Genomic DNA, 21973 nt, shown 5'->3' with positions numbered 1-21973 from the left:
AACAGTAAACAAGTGTAGGTCTCGAACCTGTGACTCAGGGGTCGGGAGTTGGAAGCGCCGACCGCTACACCATTGTGCTTCTACACTGCAAAATTTTCTGATCCAGGGACTTGGGTGTAACTTTATGTCCTTTTGAGGGTTTCAGTTTGATCTCCCGTTTTAATTTTTTTGTATGTTTACTGGAAGATCATTGATGCAAGGTAAGCGTCTAACAAGTAGTGCGTAATTGGATGTAACTTTGCTGTCACTCGCCATTCGGAGAAAGCGAGAGAGTGAAGATGCCTCGAGGGGTATGATCAGGGCTCGCCTTTTGTCACCCCCCGCTCGCCTTCTACACAAAACTAATACGACGAATACAGATATAAACAGTAATATGAGTGAGTGGATACAAATTTCTCTTTAACACCTCTATGAAACTCACACGTCAGTCTTGACATTATAAGTATAATCCTCTATAGATTCCAACGCCATCCAGCGGACTGGCAGCCTACCCTATAGAAGTTAAAAGATATGGTTCTCGATAAAATATTAATCGACAAGCTGGTGATGTGAAAGCAATCGAGGCTCTCAAGTGCTACTTTAATTCAAGTTTTCGTTCTCATACCCCAGACATCTGCTCGTATGCACCACTCTCGTAAATGTCACGAGACAAGCCAAAGTCAGATACCATGGCAACATTATTCTTGCCAAGAAGCACATTTCGTGCAGCGAGGTCCCTATGAACACACTGCGAATCAATTAGAGAAAGGAAAAGTCAATAGAAGACAATGGATATATACAAGAGTAAATTAAATAAGAGTGTTGTTATGGCATGTGTGGACTCCTCAACACAGTCACAGATGAGTCTCTTTTTAGAATACCTATTCTCGCCAAAATTAGTTGTCATTCCCTAAAAAAACACATGGAAGAAGCAGTCACGCGGGACATGGCTTCTCCTGATTGGTTCAAGTGGCGGCCTATAATTGTTGTTTTTGCGCGTAAAAGTGTATTTAAAAGTAAGTCCATTTGTTACTGTGCTGGGCCAAGACCGTAAATTCACTCTTGATATGTATAAAGATGTTTAAAGACACATAATATATGAAGCATAACCACATTGATTTGATCACTTGTAAGTAAAAGCCGTCTGAACTTTAGACGTTAGAATAATTTGATAAACATTTACCACTTTGCTTGAAAGGTGCAACATCCCACTGGCCACGTCTCGTGCGATCTTGACTTTATCGTTTTCAGTAAAAGTCTCTTTTTTATCTCTAACATTGACGTAAGGATTTTTGCGATTTTCCCTCAGACGATCCAACAAGCAACCGTTCTCCGCTAAGCGCACAACTACCAGTATCGGCTCTAGTTGGAATGAATACAACGAAGTCAATAGTTGCTAAATATTTAGACAAACGAAAGGCCAAACGATTGGACTCACATTGTCAATAATATGATTAACGTTAACATTCATCACATGTAAAATAAGAAGATGAAAATTTGCGAGTGCACGCTGATTGAACGAAAGGCCGCTAATTATTATTTAAATTCCATGATGCAAATAATATCAAAATTACGTCCGTTTTGTAACAAGAGCTTTTTAGAATTAAGAGGATGCACTTTCCTCTACTTCATTATTATTAAGAGTGGCTTCTGTAATTAAGGAAACTTATTAGCTCAAAATCTCGCGCCACATTATCAGCCAGTCAGAATTTAGAGTAAAACCGATAGCCCATTTCCGAATCTCAAGTTTCAGAGCGAGTTTTGGTGCGAAAGTATTGAATGAAGATGACACACGAATTTTTCGAGCAAATCAAACTCATTTTCTTTTTAAAGGTTGCTCATCAAGGCTCTCTCTGAAACAGAGGAAAACTGCAACTCGGAAATGCGCTAAATTGTAAGTTTCTCGCCTCCATTAAGATTTACATGCGCTTGGCGCTGTTCATGAATTTGCCTTACATTTGATCGACTGCTTTAAAGGGAACCTTCCCTCCAACAAAAAGATAACTTTGGCCCACATAGAATAACGTTTACAATCAATTTTCAAAGATAACGCTTGTCTTTCAAAATATAAATTTGCGATATCGTAAGTTTTTCGCGATGATTCCACCTCGCTCACGTCGTACAATGTGGACGACCCATCCTAAAAATAAATTGGTACGAGCGGTTTCAGAGTAAAATTAGAGAATGTAATATTCACATTTGTACCCTCGCGTTGTCGAACAAAATCTCAAATCTGGTGATTTCACGTCGTTGCTGTGCAGAGTACCGCATGAATATGTGCTAAAATGCGTGACTCGCGTGCAGCACGATTCTTTTCCTCTTTTAAGGACGGTGCCTACTAATTCAAAGGTATTTTTGCGCGGTTTACTGACTATGCGGGAAAAACAGATTTTAACAAGTGTTATTTAAATCCATAAAGAAAAGTGGGGGTAACCACGCATTTTTCGAAGATAATAAATCAACAATATTTGTAAAAAGCTTTAAAATACAGAGCAATGTATGGCGTCCTATTCCAAACTGAAGTTTAATTATCTCTGAAAAATGCATGGTTACCCCCAATTTTCTATTTGGATACCAAGAGCACTTGCAAAGTTTTGCTTTCTCCGCATGGTTTTGAACCGCGCAAAAACATCCCTGTATTAATAAGCACCGCCGATAGGAAATCCGAGTATCTCAAGATGCGCAGAACGTATGCGCAATAAAAATAGTAGGCAACGTCCTTAACCAATGATATTGTTGTTTTGTGGCATTCTCGTTCATGACTGCGTCATAGATCTTAAAGTATTTACTGAGACATGTTATACGGTTGCCTTATTACCACTAAACAAGAGCTCTTGTGTCAGAGGAGGGAACCGAAACACGTCATAAATATTCAAGATGGCGGCGCCCGTAAACAAGTGATTGCAAAAATTCATTTTTTCTGTTACAAACACTTTTTTGAAAAAAAAAATTGATTCCAAACATTTCGTCCAGTTTAAAGATAATCTTAAGAAGCACTGGAGGTTTCCTTTAACCGTTGTTTTATTTAATTGTCTGTCTTTTTGTGGTACTAATAGAAAAATTTGTGTTAGAGTTTGCCTGTCCAGCTAGTTTGTGCTGTAAACTTAAGATGGCTCTACGAACAAATTCTTACCTCCTGCCGTACATGCCCCCAAAAGACTGACAATATTAGGATGTTCACCAACTGTCACCATAATGTTCAGTTCGTTTATGAGGTCTCGCCTTTCTAGCTCTGTGGCACCCTCTGTCATTGAAATGAAAGAAGGTTGTTAGCGCAAAGCAAGAACATGGCGCTCCGTAAAGATTGCCAGTATGACTTGAGATGTCTTATCTATATTTATGTTAAAAAAGATTTGGTTTTATCAACAGAGTTGATAATGTAAATTGGCCACCGTACAGCTTTAGCTTTAGCTTTTAGAATCTTTGTACGGTGGCCAATTTACATTATCAACTCCGTTGATAAAACCAAATTTTTGTATACTACTTCGCCACTGACGCAGCACAACAGGTTCTTTAGAAACTACCGTCTTCATATATTTATGTTATTCGTTTTGCTCTGTAATCCGTGGTTTTTAGTCAATACAAAGTCCGTATTCCGGCTAGATTCTGTTTGTGTAGAAAAGCTACAGTAGTCCTCGGTTCGCTTAGGCAATGGCGGGATGTTTTAGTAACCGTCTGCTGTCAGCGGAGTGAGTGATCGAGAAGGACCAACATTAAGGTAGTTGCGAAACTTGTTTCTAAGCTTCCAGGTGGTCAGCCATCAGATAAATGGGTGATAGTCGTCATCCTCGCTTCCCACTTTAAAAATCACTCTTGGCCAATTTCTAAGCTTTGGCCCAAAGTTAAAGTCCTACTATTATTAAAAAATCAATTCTTCTTTGTCTTTAGAACTCAAAAGTATGTTAACCAAATTTTACCCTTGATTTAAAAAAGACACTTGTTCAAGTTATTTTAACTGGAATTTCCCTATTTAATGGTCCGCCATTACTAACTTTAAAATCTTGAATGCAATGCGTGTGAATGCGTCTGAATTAAAATGGAGCACGTGAGTTTCGAGCTTTCAGACTTTTAAAGTTGTGTTTTACAATAAGCTGCATTTACAAGCTGAACTTTTAAGGTAGTGAGTAAATGAGGTCGCTTTCCCCAGATCCAACCCTCTGAGGTCCAACCGGTCAGTTTTGAACTTGAGTAATAGCTGACCGAGCAATCCACAACTCAATCCACCCTCAAAGTAAACAGCCCTTGGATAAAAATCAAAGTTCAAGATTTTCCAGTCAGGCGTTAAGCAAAGACACTATCAAAACCTGTTGAAAAAAGGAAGTAACTTTTTGATGATAGCAGCACTTTAAAAAGTTTGTATGCAGATAAGGTCAGGGCCCTATCTTTAAGCTTTTTTACTGCACAAGCTATGATTTCCGTCTCATTCTTCAGCTCTCCTCTATAAACTTCTCCAAAAGCGCCCTGCCCCAACTTCACTTCGAGTTGAATATGCGATCTTGGAAACTCGTTCCAGCCTCCTTTTAAAGTCAACTCTACCTAAAAGGTTAAAAAAGGTATTTTCGTCCTTTACAACAAGCACTAAAGTGCTTGGATGTTTATTGCAAAAGCTGTTTAATTGGAAAATTTGTATCGTCATTTAGAGTGGTTTTGAATTGAGTGTTGTAAAACAAATTCCAAAGTAATAACTTTGCCCTTGAGAAGGAAAGCACACACGTCTCTCTATTATTGGCGAATAATCGGCTACATAATCGGCAACATAATCCGTAACACGATCGCCTACATAATCGCTACATGATCGTCTAAAATGGAGTACATAACCGGCTTTGTAATGTACCGTCATGTAATCGATACATAATCAGCTACGCAATGGTCATACCATATGATCAGCTCACAATTGCTTAGGTAGTCGAGGACACTGCATAATCCGGTACATGAGCAGTGCGTCATTTCCGTTTCACCAGATTTCCAGATACTACCATTTTAAGCTTTTTTTTTTTGGGAAGAAGCATTGTTCATGCCACGAGAAGTGCGTCAAATATTAATAACAGAATGATTATTTGATGACTAAATGAAACTCCAATCCCATCGGGTGACGTAGCATAGCAGCTCTCGTAACGTATAATGTGATTGGCTCGCTTCCCTAGCCCAAAACAAAAGATTAAACAATTGAAACAATGGCTTTGACTTAAAGCAATAGAAGCTGCCTACAATACCAAACAATAGCAGGTTACGAGAGCTGCTATACTACTGATCTCATTTGAACATTTTTCTGAATTCCAGATGTATAATTATCATATATTCGCAAAATATACTGTTGTTTTAATTATACTTATAGGTTATTATAAATAATTAAAAATAATAATTAAAATTATTATAATTACATTATTTACAGTTATAACTAATTGATATATTTCGAAGATTGTTCTCGGAATCGGAGACCTCTTGATTCCTTACGTACCTCACTCTGATGCTTATCCTCAACTTTACATTTGCAAGTTGGTCCAAACTTACTGCAGACAATCGTGATAAAGAGAACGGCTAAGCTAAATGGCAACACGATAGTCAGCATCAATTTCAGAAGGAATTTATCTGTAGAGAGCAAAAATTCAGCGGTCAGTTGATCTGTAAGGTGGATGTTAAAAATCAGATTAACCATGCAATAACGTAATTTATAACTGGCGGGAAGAAGTTGGGTGTAGAGATGAACATTGCTTTTGAGATGAGATTTTTCATATTCGAAAAAATAGTTCATTTTTTCAAGTTCATCCGAGTGTAGAAATTCGTGAATACAGAGAACTGGAGCAGCCTGAGTGTAGCGTAATACAAAGAGAAATTGTGAAGAGCTTGATTATTTGTCGCATCTGGTCTGCTCATGGAGTTGATTTCGGGGCCACCACTGAGAATATAACCTTTTGCGATACTGTGGCAATCTTGGATCGTTTTGTTTCCATGAAAATATTATGGGATGTTAAGGGGTCAAATTTCTTCATGTCTTGGGTATAAGTTGGGGTTTGGTTTTATAATTTTGAAATCGGTTTGATTGAAATCTTTGTTATACACGACTGAGAGAAAAAAAGGTTAAATTTATCTAGTTCGAATACAGTTTGTCCCCAAAAGGTCTATTGTCATTTCTACGTGAAAGTATTCCGGTAAGGAGGAAAAATTAGGTTTCATAGTTTTAGATTTTCCTAACTGACTGCTTGCCGCAATTTTCTTCATGGAAGTCACGTTGACTCTCTGTTGACCGACAAAACATTTTCATCGAAACTCTCAAAATTTGACAGGTAAGATTTTTCATTTAATGTAGCGTCTTTTTCTGCAAAAAATGTTTAAAAAGACTCCGAGTTTTTGTTTTTGCTTTTTAGTAACTAAATACTTGAGTTTCTGTGGGTCACGCGAAGCTAAAGTCACAACCTTCTCTCTACTTTCCATGAAACGTGAAACGTGAAACGTGAAACGTGAAACAGCCAGCCGACGTTTGCCTTTTCACGTAAACGTGATGCTAAATCTCTCTATTACCAAATTCACGTTACTCGGAGTTCGCGTCACAAAGTGATTCCCTAACTGTAAATCCAAAATGTGATCACATGACGCTTTAAGGCTAAAGAAGGCAACTTGTGATACATTGTGAGGAGTATGCATTATGCAGATTTATATTTCATACGTATGGTCAGTTGATATTCCATTGTTCAAGATGCAAGTTGACTTGCCTGGTAGTGTGCTTTGTTTCAACAGAATGGCACTTGATCTTCCATACTTGTTGTTACTCCATAGTCGCATAGTGTACTCTGTGGCGGGTTCGAGGTCTTTGACATTTATCCTTGTTTGTGTATAGGGTAGAGTCTCTAGAACTTTGAAGCTAGCGGCCGTTCCTTTCTTTTGCTCAATAGTGAAGTTGTCTATCTGGTAATATCTACCATATTTAGGCTGTTGCCAGGTCAATACGAAATACGACTTCTGGACATCTGCTGCTCTTAAGTTTTCAGGAGGTTGTGGTTTTCCTGTTCAAAGAGCGAAGAAATCGTACCAAATTGATTCAGAAACTAATTCAAGTTGTATACGAACAAATTAGACCAACCTCTGCCCTAGATAAGTAAAAAAGTAACTAAATCCTCGAGACATACGAGCCATACCTGCAACGTACGTTAAATCAATTTCACTTCGCTTAGCTTTAGAATATTAAATCTAAAGTCTAAAAAAATATTAGGGTTAGGTCTAACACTCATGGCTCGCTTAGCTGGCTGGTTCACATTGTGTCCCCACCCTCTTAAGCAAAACTAGCCCTTTAGTAATAACCAGATAGGTAGGTTATTCTTTATTTAGATCCAAATAAACATGCTAACCCTAGCAACTGTAGGCTGATTTCCATGGAGGATGTGTCTAAAAAGCAGAGACTACGACCATTAACTCTAAGACTAATAATAGATGGCCAGTATAATACTAAAGGTCCGGGCAATCGGCTTCAACATTTGCTTCAAAATCCGTTCGATTTTGTTGAATGATGTTGAACGATGTTGACTGCTGTGGTGGGCAAAAGGTTTCAACACATCCGATCAACATTTGATTTAACAAAGCTCACGAGAGGCCTTGTAGTCAGTCCCAGGCTGCAGCCGCTGATGTTACTATGGATATGGACATGGATACGTCATCGAGAGACCCAACATCGCATACCCAACAATAGGGAGTTTAAGCAACGACAACGGCGACGGCAACGACAACGTCACAAATTTGGATATTTGGTAGGCAAAAACAAAAGCTTTGCCCGCCCTGCACGTGTGTTTTTCACTTTTGTCCATTTCTTTGCCGTCGTCAACAAAACAACAACGTGAAACAGCCAAATTTGAGGTTTTATGGACAACGTCATTACTTGAGGATAAATTTTCATTTTCTGCCCTAAATTGAGCGCCGTTCCTACCAGCGTCATTTTTGAGGAACTACCACACCCCCGTCATATTAAGAAAGTTGAAATAGTAACGAAGCGATTACAACAACGCGAATTTATATTTTGAGATGACGTTCTCGTTGCCGTCGCCGTTGTCGTTGCTTAAGCTCCCTAATGTTGAAAGAGGGAGGGGAGGGGGGCAAACGGCGTCAACTTCATTCAACATTCGCGATAATAAAAGAAATGTTGAATGGTTGTTGAAGCAACGTTTCAACGCTTTTAAACTCATTCAACATCGATTCAACATGTTTCAACGCGGTTGAAAGGGGGGAGCAAACGATTTCAACATCGCTGATCAACAAAATCGAACGGATGCCTTGAGACCACTAATAGACCGTTTTACATTTGTGTACTTAGTTATCTGGACTGTGGATGAAAGTGAGACTAGAATTAACCTTGCTTTTATAGCAACCTCACTGCTTTTCTTATGCAAATCTCAACTAATTAGCATGAGAACAACATCAGTAACATAAGAAAGGCAGGAAGGTTTGTATCATAACAAGGTTAATTCCAGCCTCACTTTCATTTAAAGGCCAGGTAACTAAGCACATACCGCAACTGTAAAAAGCCCTATTCAGTACAATCACAAACCCATAAGGGTTGAAACGTGTAACGCGCGTTCACAGCTTCCGAATATTCAGTGCGAACTGATTGGTTGAATGTTTCAGTGATAAGTACCATATTTGGAAACCCCTCGCTCTTGTTGTTCCAAATATGGTACTTAGCAAATTGAATATTCAGAAGCTTGTTTCCCAGCACACAAGGGATCGTTACACGTTTCAACCCTTATGGGTTTCTGGTACAATACTAAGACTACTACCAATAATAGTATAATACTAAGGTTACTAATTCTAAGACTAATAATACATGGCCAGTATTAATACAGAATAAAACTATCAAATATAAACTTACACATAAAAACTTAGACCACTAAAGCGTTCCTTATTCGATGGAATATAGCATGGCATAGCCCAGTAGACCTAATGGGCTAACTCAATGTTGTACCCAATGCAAACCTTTGGGAATAAAAGGTTTTGTTTCAGGTATTTCCATATCATTTAAACATGAATGCTACATTACCATGCAAATACAATACACAAAGAATCTTAATCCCGGGAGATTTGAATTTTGTACAACAGCGAGTTAACCAGTTAGGTCTATTACTTTTTAATCTAGTGCATGCCTTAAATAAAAAATTTAACGACTCCGCTAACTTTGCTTCGTTTGGGAGTTCGTCCCAAATCATCGCGCCATTGTACTTCATCATCTCATCATCTTCGCGACGTGGTGCTAAGACACCAATAGTGCGAGCATGTCCCGCCATTGCGCCTTGCTAGCTGCCATTGACTCCAAATCGTGATCTATTCCGGCTAGTTTTGCATTACGTTCAACCGCATCGATCCACCGGGTGCGGCACCTTCCTCTTCTTTTCAGGCCTCCATTGTGATAAGGCTTTGGGAAGTCTTTTCTGACCGATCCGGCTGACATGGCCAAATCATCGTAGTCTTCTAGTCTTAAGGAGAAAAGATACTGGAGTCTGACCTGTTCTTTCCCTGACTGCAGTGTTCCTTACAAGGTAGAACCACTTTATTCGTAGCATATGGCAAAGGCATCGGCTGTCGAAAACATCCAGTTTCTTTTCTTCGGTGTTAGTGGTCGCTCATGTTTCGGATCCACAGAGCAAGGTAGATATTACAACGGCATTGTAAATGTGCAGTTTGGTCTTTAAACTAGCTTTGCTCCTCCAGATCTTAGAAAGCTGTCCGAATGCCGCAGAGGCACGCCCAATCCTGGTCCTAAATTCTTCATCTAGTCGGCCAGGTGGCATGACTTCAGAGCCCAGATAACGAAAGTGGTTGACAGCATAGACTCGTTCACCATCTAGACGAATGACTGATTCTGTTTCTCCAAATCACATGGTTTTGGTCTTACATTTAGACATAGTGAGGCCAACTTCCTCTCCAGCTCGCTGCAAGGAGTACAAGGCCTTTTGGCCCTTTTCGCTTCCAGACTCTAGAAGTATAACATCGTCAGCATAGTCCAGGTTAGTCAAGCACCATGCTTGTTCCATGCCGGAAGTTGTGCGTCTGCGTTCTCTCATGCATATTCCTGCAGAAGGTCGGTCACAGCTCATGCGAAGAACAAAGTCAATCATAATGCCAAAAAGCAGCGGAGACCAACCACATCCCTGTCGAACACCAGTCTCAATCCTGAACCAGTCCGTTATCTCCCCTTCAACGAGGACATCAGCTTCACAGTTGTAGTATATGCAGCGGATAAGCCGTATATACTTATCGGGGATCCCGAGGTCAGAGAGGATGTTCCACATAGAAGGGAGGTGAATGCTATCGAAAGCGGCCTTAAAGTCTACAAAGATGGCAAGGGCCGGCAGTTGGAAGACAATGCATTTTTCAATCAGCATCCGAAGGCAGAATATCTTGTCTCCACAGCCCGTCCACTCCTAAAACCCCGTTGGTTCTTTCGGAGCTTTTTCTCTATGCCTCCTTGTATTCTGTCCGAGATGATATGCCCAAAGACGTTGCCAGGAACAGATAGAAGGGAGACACCACGGTAATTGCTGCATGTGGACCGATCCCCTTGAAGATAGTACAAATCAGGCCCTTGGTGCAGTCCTCCGGAACAACTTCGTCTTCCCAGATTTTTAGCAGTAGTTGATGCAACTACGGGTGCTGTAGTCGGTAAAAATCACACTCATCATCATAGGGCTACAAACGCACGATTTGCGATCAAAGGGCTACAAAACCACGATTTGCGATCAAAGGGCTACAAACGCATTTGCGATTAAGGGGCTACAAAACCACAAAGATTATCCAATCGAGCCCCAAAGGGGGCATAATTGCATAAAATACTAAAATTAGTCAAAATGTATTTTGGATCTATATGTTTTTAAAAATAATATCTCATATAATAGTATAATGAGTTGTAAAGAAATACATGAAGAACTTGTCAATATGGAAGAAGTTATCTGTCCATTTTGCAATAAACAGATATCAAAGCAGACTAAAAAAACAGAACAATGTTGCAATCAACCAGAAATAGTGAATGATAATGCTATAGTTTGCAAAAAATGTGGAACAGTGCAAGGTTATACACCTTTAATAGAATTTGTTGATTTTCACTCAAATAAGCATAGATTTCATCGTAAAAGTGTTTACCAAAGAAAATATCATATCAAAAACATTATCAATAACATTGCCATTAAAAATGGTTTCCAGATTTCTGTAAAAAATATGGATAAGATAATTCGAATTTTTGCGGCTATCGGGGAAGTTGTGAAAGATGTTAACATTGATAGAAAGCGTATGATTAACATAAATTTCATTTTGAAACAAATATTTAAAATGCTTGATCTTCCTTTTGAAAAGGTCAAGACGAGTAAATCCAAAAAGACACTTCAATCATATGAACGATATTGGAAGGACATAAAGACACTGATAATCGATGAAATAAACACAATAGTTAAGGAATGAATTTGTCATTGTATTTAGCGTAGAACTTATCAACACTAGGACAAACATCAGTCACAAAATCATCTACATTTTTTAATTCTGTGTGAAACGATGGTTGAAAATCACCGCTTCTCAACATGTCTTTTATCGAATTCAACAGATGTTGATAACTTTGGTATGCGTATGTGCAATTTTGTATTTTAAGATCCAGTGATTGGAAATCCATGTAAGACTTGATTAACAAAGCACAAGTGCTTATTGCTACTAGGGCTATACCGCCAGTTACAACAGCACTAATAATGCCACCAGTACCAGTTATGATAGAAATAGTATTACCAATAAGTTTGAATTTTTTGAACCGTTTGACAGCCTTTTTGTAAGCCCAACACTTTCTATGGTATGCCTTATAATAGCTCTTTAGTTCGTCGACCTGATCTTCTGAGAGTTTGTCTGAAATATGGTTCCAGCTAAATATTCTCTTTTTTCGATCTGCCATATATATGGTTTAGATTGTTAATCGTCTGCATAGACAATATAGTATACCACTGACTTGACCACAAAAAGGTGATCTTTTAATCAGTTTAGTTGTGTATTTTTCTGAAATAGCATAAGTGTAACCTCTACCGAGCTTATGGTGGTCATAAAACCTCCCGGAAGCATCATGTAATACACTATGTGAATTTAATATATCAATCCAACCGAAGATCTTTTCAAGTAACCATGTTAGACAGCCACTACCTGGTCCAAGAAGACCAATTTCACCATCATTGAGTTCAAGAATCTCATTCATAGACATGTCTCTTTTAAAATAGAAACAGTGCAGGTATTGATAAACAAGTGCCGATTTTAATATTTTGTCATTAATGCATGGATGTTTTTCTTTTGCTTCTTGAAAACTATATTCCACAAATCGTAATAAATTGTCGATATACATATATATTGAGTTATATATTTTGAAAATCCACATCACAAATCGAAATGATTTTGAATGAATCGAAACATGTTTTTCAATTCGTTGTCTGTTAAAGTTTTAGACCATGCTGCAAAAGCATAGAGATCCATTTCACAATGACTGGTTGAATCTCCATTAGCATCAACTTGAGCTCCAATAAAAAAAGGTTGTGCAGAGCCTGTTAATGAAGCAGAAATTGTCTGTGCTTTGATGGGAGTCATCGATGTGCATCCTCTAAACAATTGCATTTCAGTTTTATCAACTCTAATTGTCCAAACTTCAATATTTCCAGTCAAATTTGCCAGTGAAGCGACACTTAATCTTCCATTTGCAACAGAACCGAAATCTATGTAAACAGTTCCATCACCCCATGGTATATGCACACCAAAGCGTACTTGACCAGATCCCCATTGAAATTGGCTTTGCGAAGTTACGTTTTTTGTATTGATGACTAACATGACAGTGCAAGTGTCTCCTTCACCGGCCACATCAGAGACGTCATATTGAGAAACCTCCAAATAATCGTCTACACCATCGAATCTCAAAAAATGCAGCTTTTTAGATGCATCTCTCATTAAAATCGGTTTTTTGGAGTCTACGGTCTGTGTGAATTTGATGTTGTTCACAGGATCTGTCCAACTGTTTATTTTGTCATCTGAATTTGCGTCAATGACAGTCAAACTGGCTATCAAAGCGATGCTTATTTTATCCAACACAGGTATTCCAGGTAAGCTGTTTGAAATGGTGAAAGTGGACTTATCTAACTTTAAATCCAGTTGTGATTTTACAACAACATGGTTGTCGTTTTCAGCGGCTTTTGCGATGACATTTTTGTCAGTTTCCACATGACCATCATCATTTATTGAAAATGTGGTATCGAAAGTCCAATCTTCTGAACTTGAATGATAGTCTATGGTATATTCTATTTTATTTCCATTTTCGTCTAGAAGATGACTGCCGTCTGATTGTTCAACATATAATGTCATATATCATTGTGTCATATTATTTTCAATTATTGAACGTTTTATATCGGATTGTGAATTTAAATCTCTTATTTTTTCCGTCCGTAAAATTTATTCTGATATAATTTACGTTTTGAAAATATCTATTAACATTAACAGTAATAGTTTTGGTTGTAAAAGAAATATTGTAAATCGCCGATGTGTTTGTTTGGATGACTAAACGATGATTGCTTACAAATGAGTAAGTTTCTTTGGAATGAAGTTGTATTGAACTTATGTAAATTTCATTGAACTTCAGAATGTCTCCATATATTGTCAAAAAGTCGCATGAATTAATTGCTTCAGCAGTATACCCCCATATGAAAGCCGGTAAAACACTGTCGATTATTGATGCAGACAAACCCGAAATCTTGTTGCCATTCATATTAATTGGTACATGCATTTGAAGTTGATTGTTTGCGACCTCATAAGCTTTTTCATAATCATATATGGTGAAATCGAGATTGTTTTTTGCTTCACCTTTTATACCATAAATAATTGCATACAATTGAAGCAAACTTGGACTAAGGTTGTCATATAAGCATTCTATTGTTGTGTATAATCTTCTTTGAACGAATTTAGACGTGCCGTCTGGTGAAAGATTCAATACAGTTCGGTAATATTTGTAATCGTTATTTATTTTGACTGTGTTGAATTCATTGATGTGCATGTTCAGTTTTTCAAAAGTCAATTTTGTTGAATCGAACTCTTCATCATATCTTACCTCATTGGGAAAAATTATCTCAAGACAAATGGTGTATTGATTCGAAAAATCCTTTTCTGTCAATGAGTATAGATTAAAATCGAATCGTCCTTTAAACAGACTAGAACCATCGGTTGTTTTACGTACTTTGAATGCAATCGTCGATTTGTTATTGAGATGGGGAGAATCATTGTAGGTTATCAATCTGACGTCTTCAATGCCGAAATCTGAAGTGAATTCGTCTACGTCTTCCATTGCATAAGCCAAAACATTCTTTCGATTTTCATGTGTGCTTATAAGACTCTCCGCTATTTTTTGGTCTGTGTATTCATTATTTTGGGTACTTATAGTCGAAAAAGCATCATTTACTTGCTTCAAAGTTATGGCATCTTGATTATGTGTGGCTGTTCCGAGATTTGTTATTCGTTGATTGTTCATATTGAGGTCTCCAGTCATGGCTGACGATCCATCTTTTTGTAAATATCTCCCATCTCCATAATTGCGATCAAATATTTGATCACCAGCATTAGGAATCCCAATGTTGTAAAAACGCCGGTCTAACATGCTTACTTCGCCGTGTCGGTTTATTTGGAGAAAGTTGTCGGTAAAGAACTTGTAACTCATTGCTTGATTTTTTCCCTCATCACTACCGAATTTTTTTTCAGGATCTTTCAAATTTTCAATGAAATTTGTACTCATATTTAAATCTGCTATCATGGAATTTGAACCGTCTATTTGCAAATAATCACTCATATCACCTATATTACCTATATGTGATTCTAAATATTGTTTATTTACAGCGTCAGTGTTTCCTGTTGGGTCGGCTATATTGATTATTCGTTTATTGTTCATATCCAAATTGCCTGTCATTTTAGCTGAACCGTCTAATCGAAGTGCATCCAAAAATAATCGATCAACGTAACCTTTTCCTGTGGCATCATTTACACCTGTCGGATCAGCAAGATTGATGATCTTGTTGTTGTTCATGTCCAGATTAGAAGTCATCTTAGTGGATCCATCTCGCAACACAACCTGATTAACATTCGGTTTGGTTGATAAACCAGTTTGCAATTGGTGTTTTGTAACAGCGTCAGAATTGCCAGTGCCTTCAGCAAGATTGCTGATTGTATTATTTCCAAAGTCAAAATTGCCAGTTACGGAAATACTTCCATCTTTTTTCAAATAATTAGCCAGCTCCGTTTTGTCAGCTTTGAAATCAAAAGAGCTGTCGACGTAAAATTTATTGGAAGCGTCTGAATGCAATATTGGATCTTTCACTCCTAAGATTCTTTGATTTTTCATGTCGATTGGATTTTGCAATTCTATTTTACCATCGTCAGTATTGAGCACCATGTAAAAACTATGCAAATGCTCACTACTGACAGCGTCACTATGGCCATGTCTAGCAGGGGCTATGTTTTCAACACGTCTGTTGTCCATATTAAGGGCGCCAGTCATTGCATTGCTCCCATCTATTTTTAAACACCCAGAAACCTCTTTATCAACATAACTCTTAGTAGTTGCATCGTCATTCGTTTGAGGTGAATCTAAATTTCTCAGTTTTTTGTTCTGCATATCATAATCACCGTCATCTGTTAGTTTAAAACCAACACCAGGCAATCCTTTTACTATTTCAACAACTTTTTCATGTGAATAAGTGTCTTCAGGTAATTTACCATTTGAGTAACTCATATATACAATTGGTTTATATTTTTTCATCGAAATTCTTCTTTACTTGTTTCTTGGGTTTGTCAATATATATAAAACTAAAAGGGTCTCTAGTTGCTTTCTCGTATAATTGTTGTGAGACATTGTTTTCACGACATATGAGACTTTTTTCATTGTTACTAGGAAAATCGTAAATGGCAAAATGTGAGCAGTTTAATCTAATATCTTTTGGTGTCTTATAGTAGCTTTGACTCAAATATATGGCACAGCAGTTTTTATGTCTCCCCTGTATAAAATAGTCAACTAATGGTTTTTGGTTTTTATCACATACGAAATCGTCGAATATCACAATTTTTTGATTGTCACCATTGAGATTTTTTACAGGAATTATTTTATCATTGCTTGCTTCAATGATATCATAACCAGCTTCTTCACTCCATGGTTCGAACTCTTTCATGAGATTCCGATACTTTGACTGCTCTAAGTTTTTTGCATAAAGGTATATTTTATCAAAATACAACAGATTGTGAATCATATGCATCAGTGTGTTTGTTTTTCCCGAACCAGAAGGTCCACAAATGAGCATGCGGAAGCATCGATCAGGCATAAAATCATGTAGTTGTGTGAAGTTTGTGACAACATCGTCGCCAGTATCATAATTAGGTATCTTCATTTATATTAAATCGTTACATTGTTTCGATAAAATGATGTAGTTAAACATGGTGTTCAACATGGTGTTCAACACGGTGTAAAACGCTATTTTTTATATATGAATTTCCATTTTATGTAACGTAACAATATAACAATAAATGAGTTTACTTAAGTGGAAAGAACTCGCAAAGAGTAAATCTGAATTAGGGGACAAGATCAATTATGTCCATAATGCAATTACAAAACATGATATCGATCAGAAGACCAGTCAACAGGGATTTTCAAAAGTATTCCAACCAATTACAAGTAAATTGGATGATGTTATTGATAGTAATCAGGCTTTAAGGTTGCCAAGGAAAAAACGACCACTGAAGAAAGGAGAAGTTCCTGATTACGGCATTGATATAGAGGATGAAGTTCCAGATATGAATCTTGGTGATCTATTTGAACAACCTGTTTTGCCACAGCAAGAAAAACAACTGGTGCCAAAACCGCCAACATATGAAGAATCTTTACAAGATCTTCTGGAAGGAAAAAAAGAGATGTATGTTGATCCTAAGTACTTTCCTGAAGAACCGGGATTGCCACCAGAATATGATGACGATGATGAGGTAGATTATGGATTAGATGATGAAGATATGGATGATGAGATATTAGGTGATCTTGGTATACCAAATTATGATTCTGTTGAAAAGGTAATAAATCAACAAGAAATGACTGAACGAAAAAACAAAAAATATCTCAATAAGATTGTCAATGCGGCTAAATTTAAAAGAAATCAATTGAAAGCCTACAAAGGAAACGTTACAAAGCAATACAAAAGTGGGAATATAACGGAAGCTGATAGGCAAGAGGAAAACAAAAGAGTGGATCGCGCTATGAAAACTCTGAATGAATACATAAAACATTATCAAAACAAAATGAAAACAATGGAAGGTTCTGGTCGGAAAAAACAAAAAGGTGGCAATGTGATATTTTTTAACAAACCGAAAGAACTCATAAAAAAATTGGATTTGATCATTGGTGAGATATTGGCTGGCAATACAAGCATTGACATGCGAAATATGGGTGTTTCTATATTGGACACATTATTGAAAATGACAACAATTAACAAATCACAATATGGTAAATTATACAAACAATATTTCAAAATTTAATGTAACCTAATCACATAATGGAACGAGAGATAGTTTTATCATCTTACAGTGTGAAAAATCAAGGGAACAATAAACCAGAAGATTTTGCAACAAATTTCACCAGACCTGTAACTCTAGACAATAACAAGCAATACGTTATCGGTCTTAACAGAGTCATTAACATGTCATTCACTTGGTTCAATGTCAATGCTGGGTACAAAAATCAATTAATCAAATACAGCTCCGATAATGGTTCAACTTTTAAGGACATTACCTTTCCAGCTGGGGTATGGAATTATACGGACTTTGACAGACATATTAAAAATGTGACGAAAACTGGTGATACGTATCCGATCAATCTTGAATTCGACGAAACAACATTCAGAGTCACGGTTACATTAGCTGCAAATTACCAACTTGATTTGACAGCAAGCAATTTTAATGAACTGATCGGTTTTGATAAAAAGATATTAGCAAGTGGAACGCATATTGGACCAAGAGTGCCAAATCTCAGTCAAGACACAGACGTACTCAATATTCATTGCGATTTGGTCAACGAAAGTTTAGTTGACGGCGAAGAAACAGACATCATTTATTCATTCTCAACTAGTGTACTAAAACCAAGTTACTCCTTCACCCTCGAACCACAAAGAGTTACATTTAATCCTGTGAACAAAACTACAATTTCATCAATCAGAATCATGATAACAGATGGAAAAAGAAGATTAGTGGATCTAAATGGAGCAGATACGTCTTTTTCACTAATTCTGAAAAGTATCTAATGTAACAGTATAATGAAACCGTATGAATTTAAGAGGTTTTACCATCCAAAACTTGGTAAATTTGTATTTCAACACAAAGGGTCTGGGCTTATTATCGACAACATTTTCAAACCATTAAAGAGTGTGGCATCGTCTGTTTTCAAGAAATTTGCTAAGCCATTAGCAAAGAAGGCATTAGAATCAGGGGTTTCCCATGCAGGTGATAAAATTGGCAAGACGGTGGCAGAAAAGTCAGGAGACCTAATAATGAAAAAATTGGCAAATTTGAGAAAAGGAGCTACGACACAAAGGGCAATAGCCCCATCTTCACCCATTAAACAGCAAGATGAAAGTACTGATATGATACTAAATAGATTGATATCAGGATCTGGAAGAAGGCGTAGATTTTTCAAATAAATAACATGACAGCAAAATTATATAATACAATAGTATAAATGGCTTTTAGAACAAGTGAATTTTTGCAAAGAAATGAGTTGGTGCGTTTCCAACTTGATGATGTAATCCGAGCCCCAGGTAACGGTCAACATCAAGAAAAGAACGGTTATAGATTCACCATCAACGACCGGAGTTCTTTCTATGATTGGTACAATGCTTATTTCGAGGTTCAATTCCAGTTACAAAAAACAGCAGATGGAGCTGGTTACGCAGCAGCCGATAGAATAACGGTGATAAACGGATCTCATTCATTGATTGCACATATGATGATTAAAAGTGCTGGGAAAATTGTTTACGATACTGACAATCTACATAAGGTCACTTTTGTGAAGAATCTGTTGGAATATTCTGATGATTACAGCCGATCAGTCGGTAAAAACAGTTTTTGGTATTTAGACACAGATGATACGACAGCCAATACTAATTCAGGATATGAATCTAGAAGAGTGCTTACACAAGCTGCCAACAATGATGGAGGGGGAGGAGCAAAAGATGTGAATTTGATCATACCTCTCAATCGTTACAGTTTTTTTGAAGAGTTGCAGGATAAAATGTTGGTTCCTATGCAGTTACAATTCAATTTGAATCTCCAGAACGACAATGAACTCATCAATAGGGCAGCAGCAGCAGATCCTGGCAGAGTAGTGATTAACAGATTTCTACTATGGGTTCCAAAACTGACTCCAAAAGACAGTCTGTATGACAAGTTTGTTAGTTCTTTTTTGAAACAGGACAAATGGACGTATCAGCGTGAACTATATGCAGTGTCAGCACCAGCTAGAGTCAGTGGTTTTTTTCAGATTTCTTCCAGTATTGACAATGTCAAAGCAATTTTCGTTTATTTACAACGGGCTAAAACCGGAGTTGCAACTCAAAATCCATATCTATTTGATACCTTCAAACTGAATGCAGCAAACGCAAACAGTTATTTGACAACATGCAGACTCGAATATGGTAATGGTGTTTTCTACCCAGAAACGGAATATGACAGTGAGAGCAAAGTGAGAATTTTCAATGATCTGATGTCTTATGCAATGCGAAAAAATGATTACAACACCGGAACCCAGTTGAATCTTGCCAATTATAACAGCCTGTATTCACTGATCTATTTTGATCTGTCATATCAGGCAGAGAAAGTAACAAGAGACCCTAAACAGTTGATTTTCAGGTACAAACTCAATGCTAATAGTGCAGCAGATTTCAATGTCCATGCAGTTGTATTGTACGAAGAGTCGGTTGTTATTGACAAGGTGGGTAATGAATTGGTTATAGTTTAATCCCATGAATGACACATATTTATTTGTATATGTTTTGTGACTGGAATTATGTAACATATATTATATGACTGAACTTCATCAAATAAACGTAAGACTGTCAGATAATCAAAAAAAGAATCTGAGTAATGCTTACCATAAAAGGGAAACAATTGTTCTAAGACTAACAAATGATTCTCTTAATGGAAACGACACTCTTTATGTTCCAGCAATGGTGAAAAAAAGATTGCAAAAAAATCGACAATTGAACAAAGGAATGGACATTAAGCTTGCTAAGACCAATATCAGAAAACAAGTAGGCGGAAGTCTTTTGAGCACCGTATTGTCACTTGGTATGAGAGCTCTTCCAGCAATTGGTAAAACCCTTGGGTTGAGTGCTCTTGGTGGTTTAGCAGAAGCCGGAGCTAAAAAATTGTTAGGATCTGGTCAAAAAGGTGGCGCTATGCCATTACCCATGATGATACCTTTCAATGCAATCAATCGACTGATGCCATATCTGAATATGTTTACAACCAAACAGCAAAGAGACATAATGAATGCGGCTCAAACAGGTTCTGGTGTGCATATAACACCTACTAAAACACAATCAGGTGGATTTCTCGGAACTCTGTTGGCTAGCATTGGAATACCTTTGGCTTTGAATCTTGTCAAAAAGCTAACGGGAAGAGGAGCACCGAGGGTAGGTAGACCAAGATTGCATGGTGAAGGATCACCTAGAATTGGAGCCCCCCCTCCATTTTACAGTTATCCGCCATATGTGACTGGTAATGGTAGAAAAAAAAAAACATCCTCAACCAAAAAAGGAAAAGGGTTACTATTGGGAAAAAACAGTCCATTCAATTCAATCCCAATCATAGGAGACATATTGTAAAACCAAAATTTCATAAAAACATACCTATATCCAACCACGATCTAATGAAATGGTGCAAATATTTGAATATACCAATCAATGATGTACTGTCAAGAGACGAAAATGTTCCACATAACCATAAACAGGCGTTATTCATCTACAATCTAGAACCAGCTTATATGAGCGGAAGTCATTGGGTTGCAACATATGTCAAAGACAATGTGATAAATTATTTCGATAGTTTTGGTATGCCCCCATTTCAAGAGATCGTAAATCATGCCAAAAAGAAAAATCTCACTTTGTTACATCAAAACAATCAGATACAAAACATACAAACAACAACTTGTGGGTATTTCTGTTTATACTTTCTAAATGAAATGAATAAGGGTAATTCGTATTATGATTTATTACAAGTGTTCGACATAAATGATACAATGAAAAATGAGAGATTTATCCAACATTATTTCAGAAATATCTAACTTATATATATTATGAAATCATATTGTGTTAAACAAAAGAAAGTGACCGAATGTGTTGAACCTTCAGGTTACAAAACAGCTAAAAATGGTAGACTGATGTTCTTTTGCACTTGTGCTGAATGTGGCATTACAAAGACCAAATTTGTCAAACAACAGGGAAACTAAACAGCCCGTTGGGAGCGGGCTTACTCAGTGATATTGCTAATACAGGAACAGAATTATTTTTAACTAAAGGAGTACCTTATCTTGGCAAAAAAGCCGTTGAAATGGGTAGATATTATGGTTCCGAATTAATGAGAGACCCAAAATTGCAGAAAAAAGCAATCGATTATGGTTTGAGAAAAATGAATCCTCTACTTCATAAAGTGGGATCAGAAGCTCTCAATCAATTGTCAACAAAAATAAGACCCAAAAAGAAATACACAACCAATAGGAAAGATCTAGACGGCGGTGCTCTTGATATTCACAAAGCTATTGGTAAATTGCCAAAACCAAAAAGCGGATGGACGCTTCCTGGGCATCATTACACAGGACCTTACAATGATTTGGAAAATCAACTGAAGTATGACCCCAAAACTGGTCAAATATTAGAAATATATGATATGCCAACTGGAAGAACTGATGCAATAGCAATGCAGCACGACGTTGATT

The 21973-nt window shown here is 37.2% G+C and overlaps 1 protein-coding gene across 1 annotated transcript in view; it reads right to left on the bottom strand.

Moving 5' to 3' along the window:
- Positions 1 to 21973, bottom strand: part of LOC138003964 (tyrosine kinase receptor Cad96Ca-like) — a 78267-nt gene that overhangs the window by 9747 nt on the left and 46547 nt on the right. The window contains exons 4-10 of the mRNA XM_068850298.1: positions 6690 to 6980; positions 5438 to 5568; positions 4357 to 4515; positions 3113 to 3221; positions 1163 to 1341; positions 605 to 727; positions 422 to 492 (exon numbers count right to left, since the gene is read on the bottom strand). Coding sequence (XP_068706399.1) covers positions 422 to 492; positions 605 to 727; positions 1163 to 1341; positions 3113 to 3221; positions 4357 to 4515; positions 5438 to 5568; positions 6690 to 6980 — 1063 coding nt within the window. The remainder of the gene's footprint in view (positions 1 to 421; positions 493 to 604; positions 728 to 1162; positions 1342 to 3112; positions 3222 to 4356; positions 4516 to 5437; positions 5569 to 6689; positions 6981 to 21973) is intronic.

The sequence above is a fragment of the Montipora foliosa genome, chromosome 5 (assembly GCF_036669935.1).
Source record: "Montipora foliosa isolate CH-2021 chromosome 5, ASM3666993v2, whole genome shotgun sequence".
Classification (NCBI taxonomy): Eukaryota; Metazoa; Cnidaria; class Anthozoa; order Scleractinia; family Acroporidae; genus Montipora; species Montipora foliosa.
Note: the sequence above shows the minus strand (reverse complement) of the source record. Positions and strands in the feature narration are given on the sequence as shown.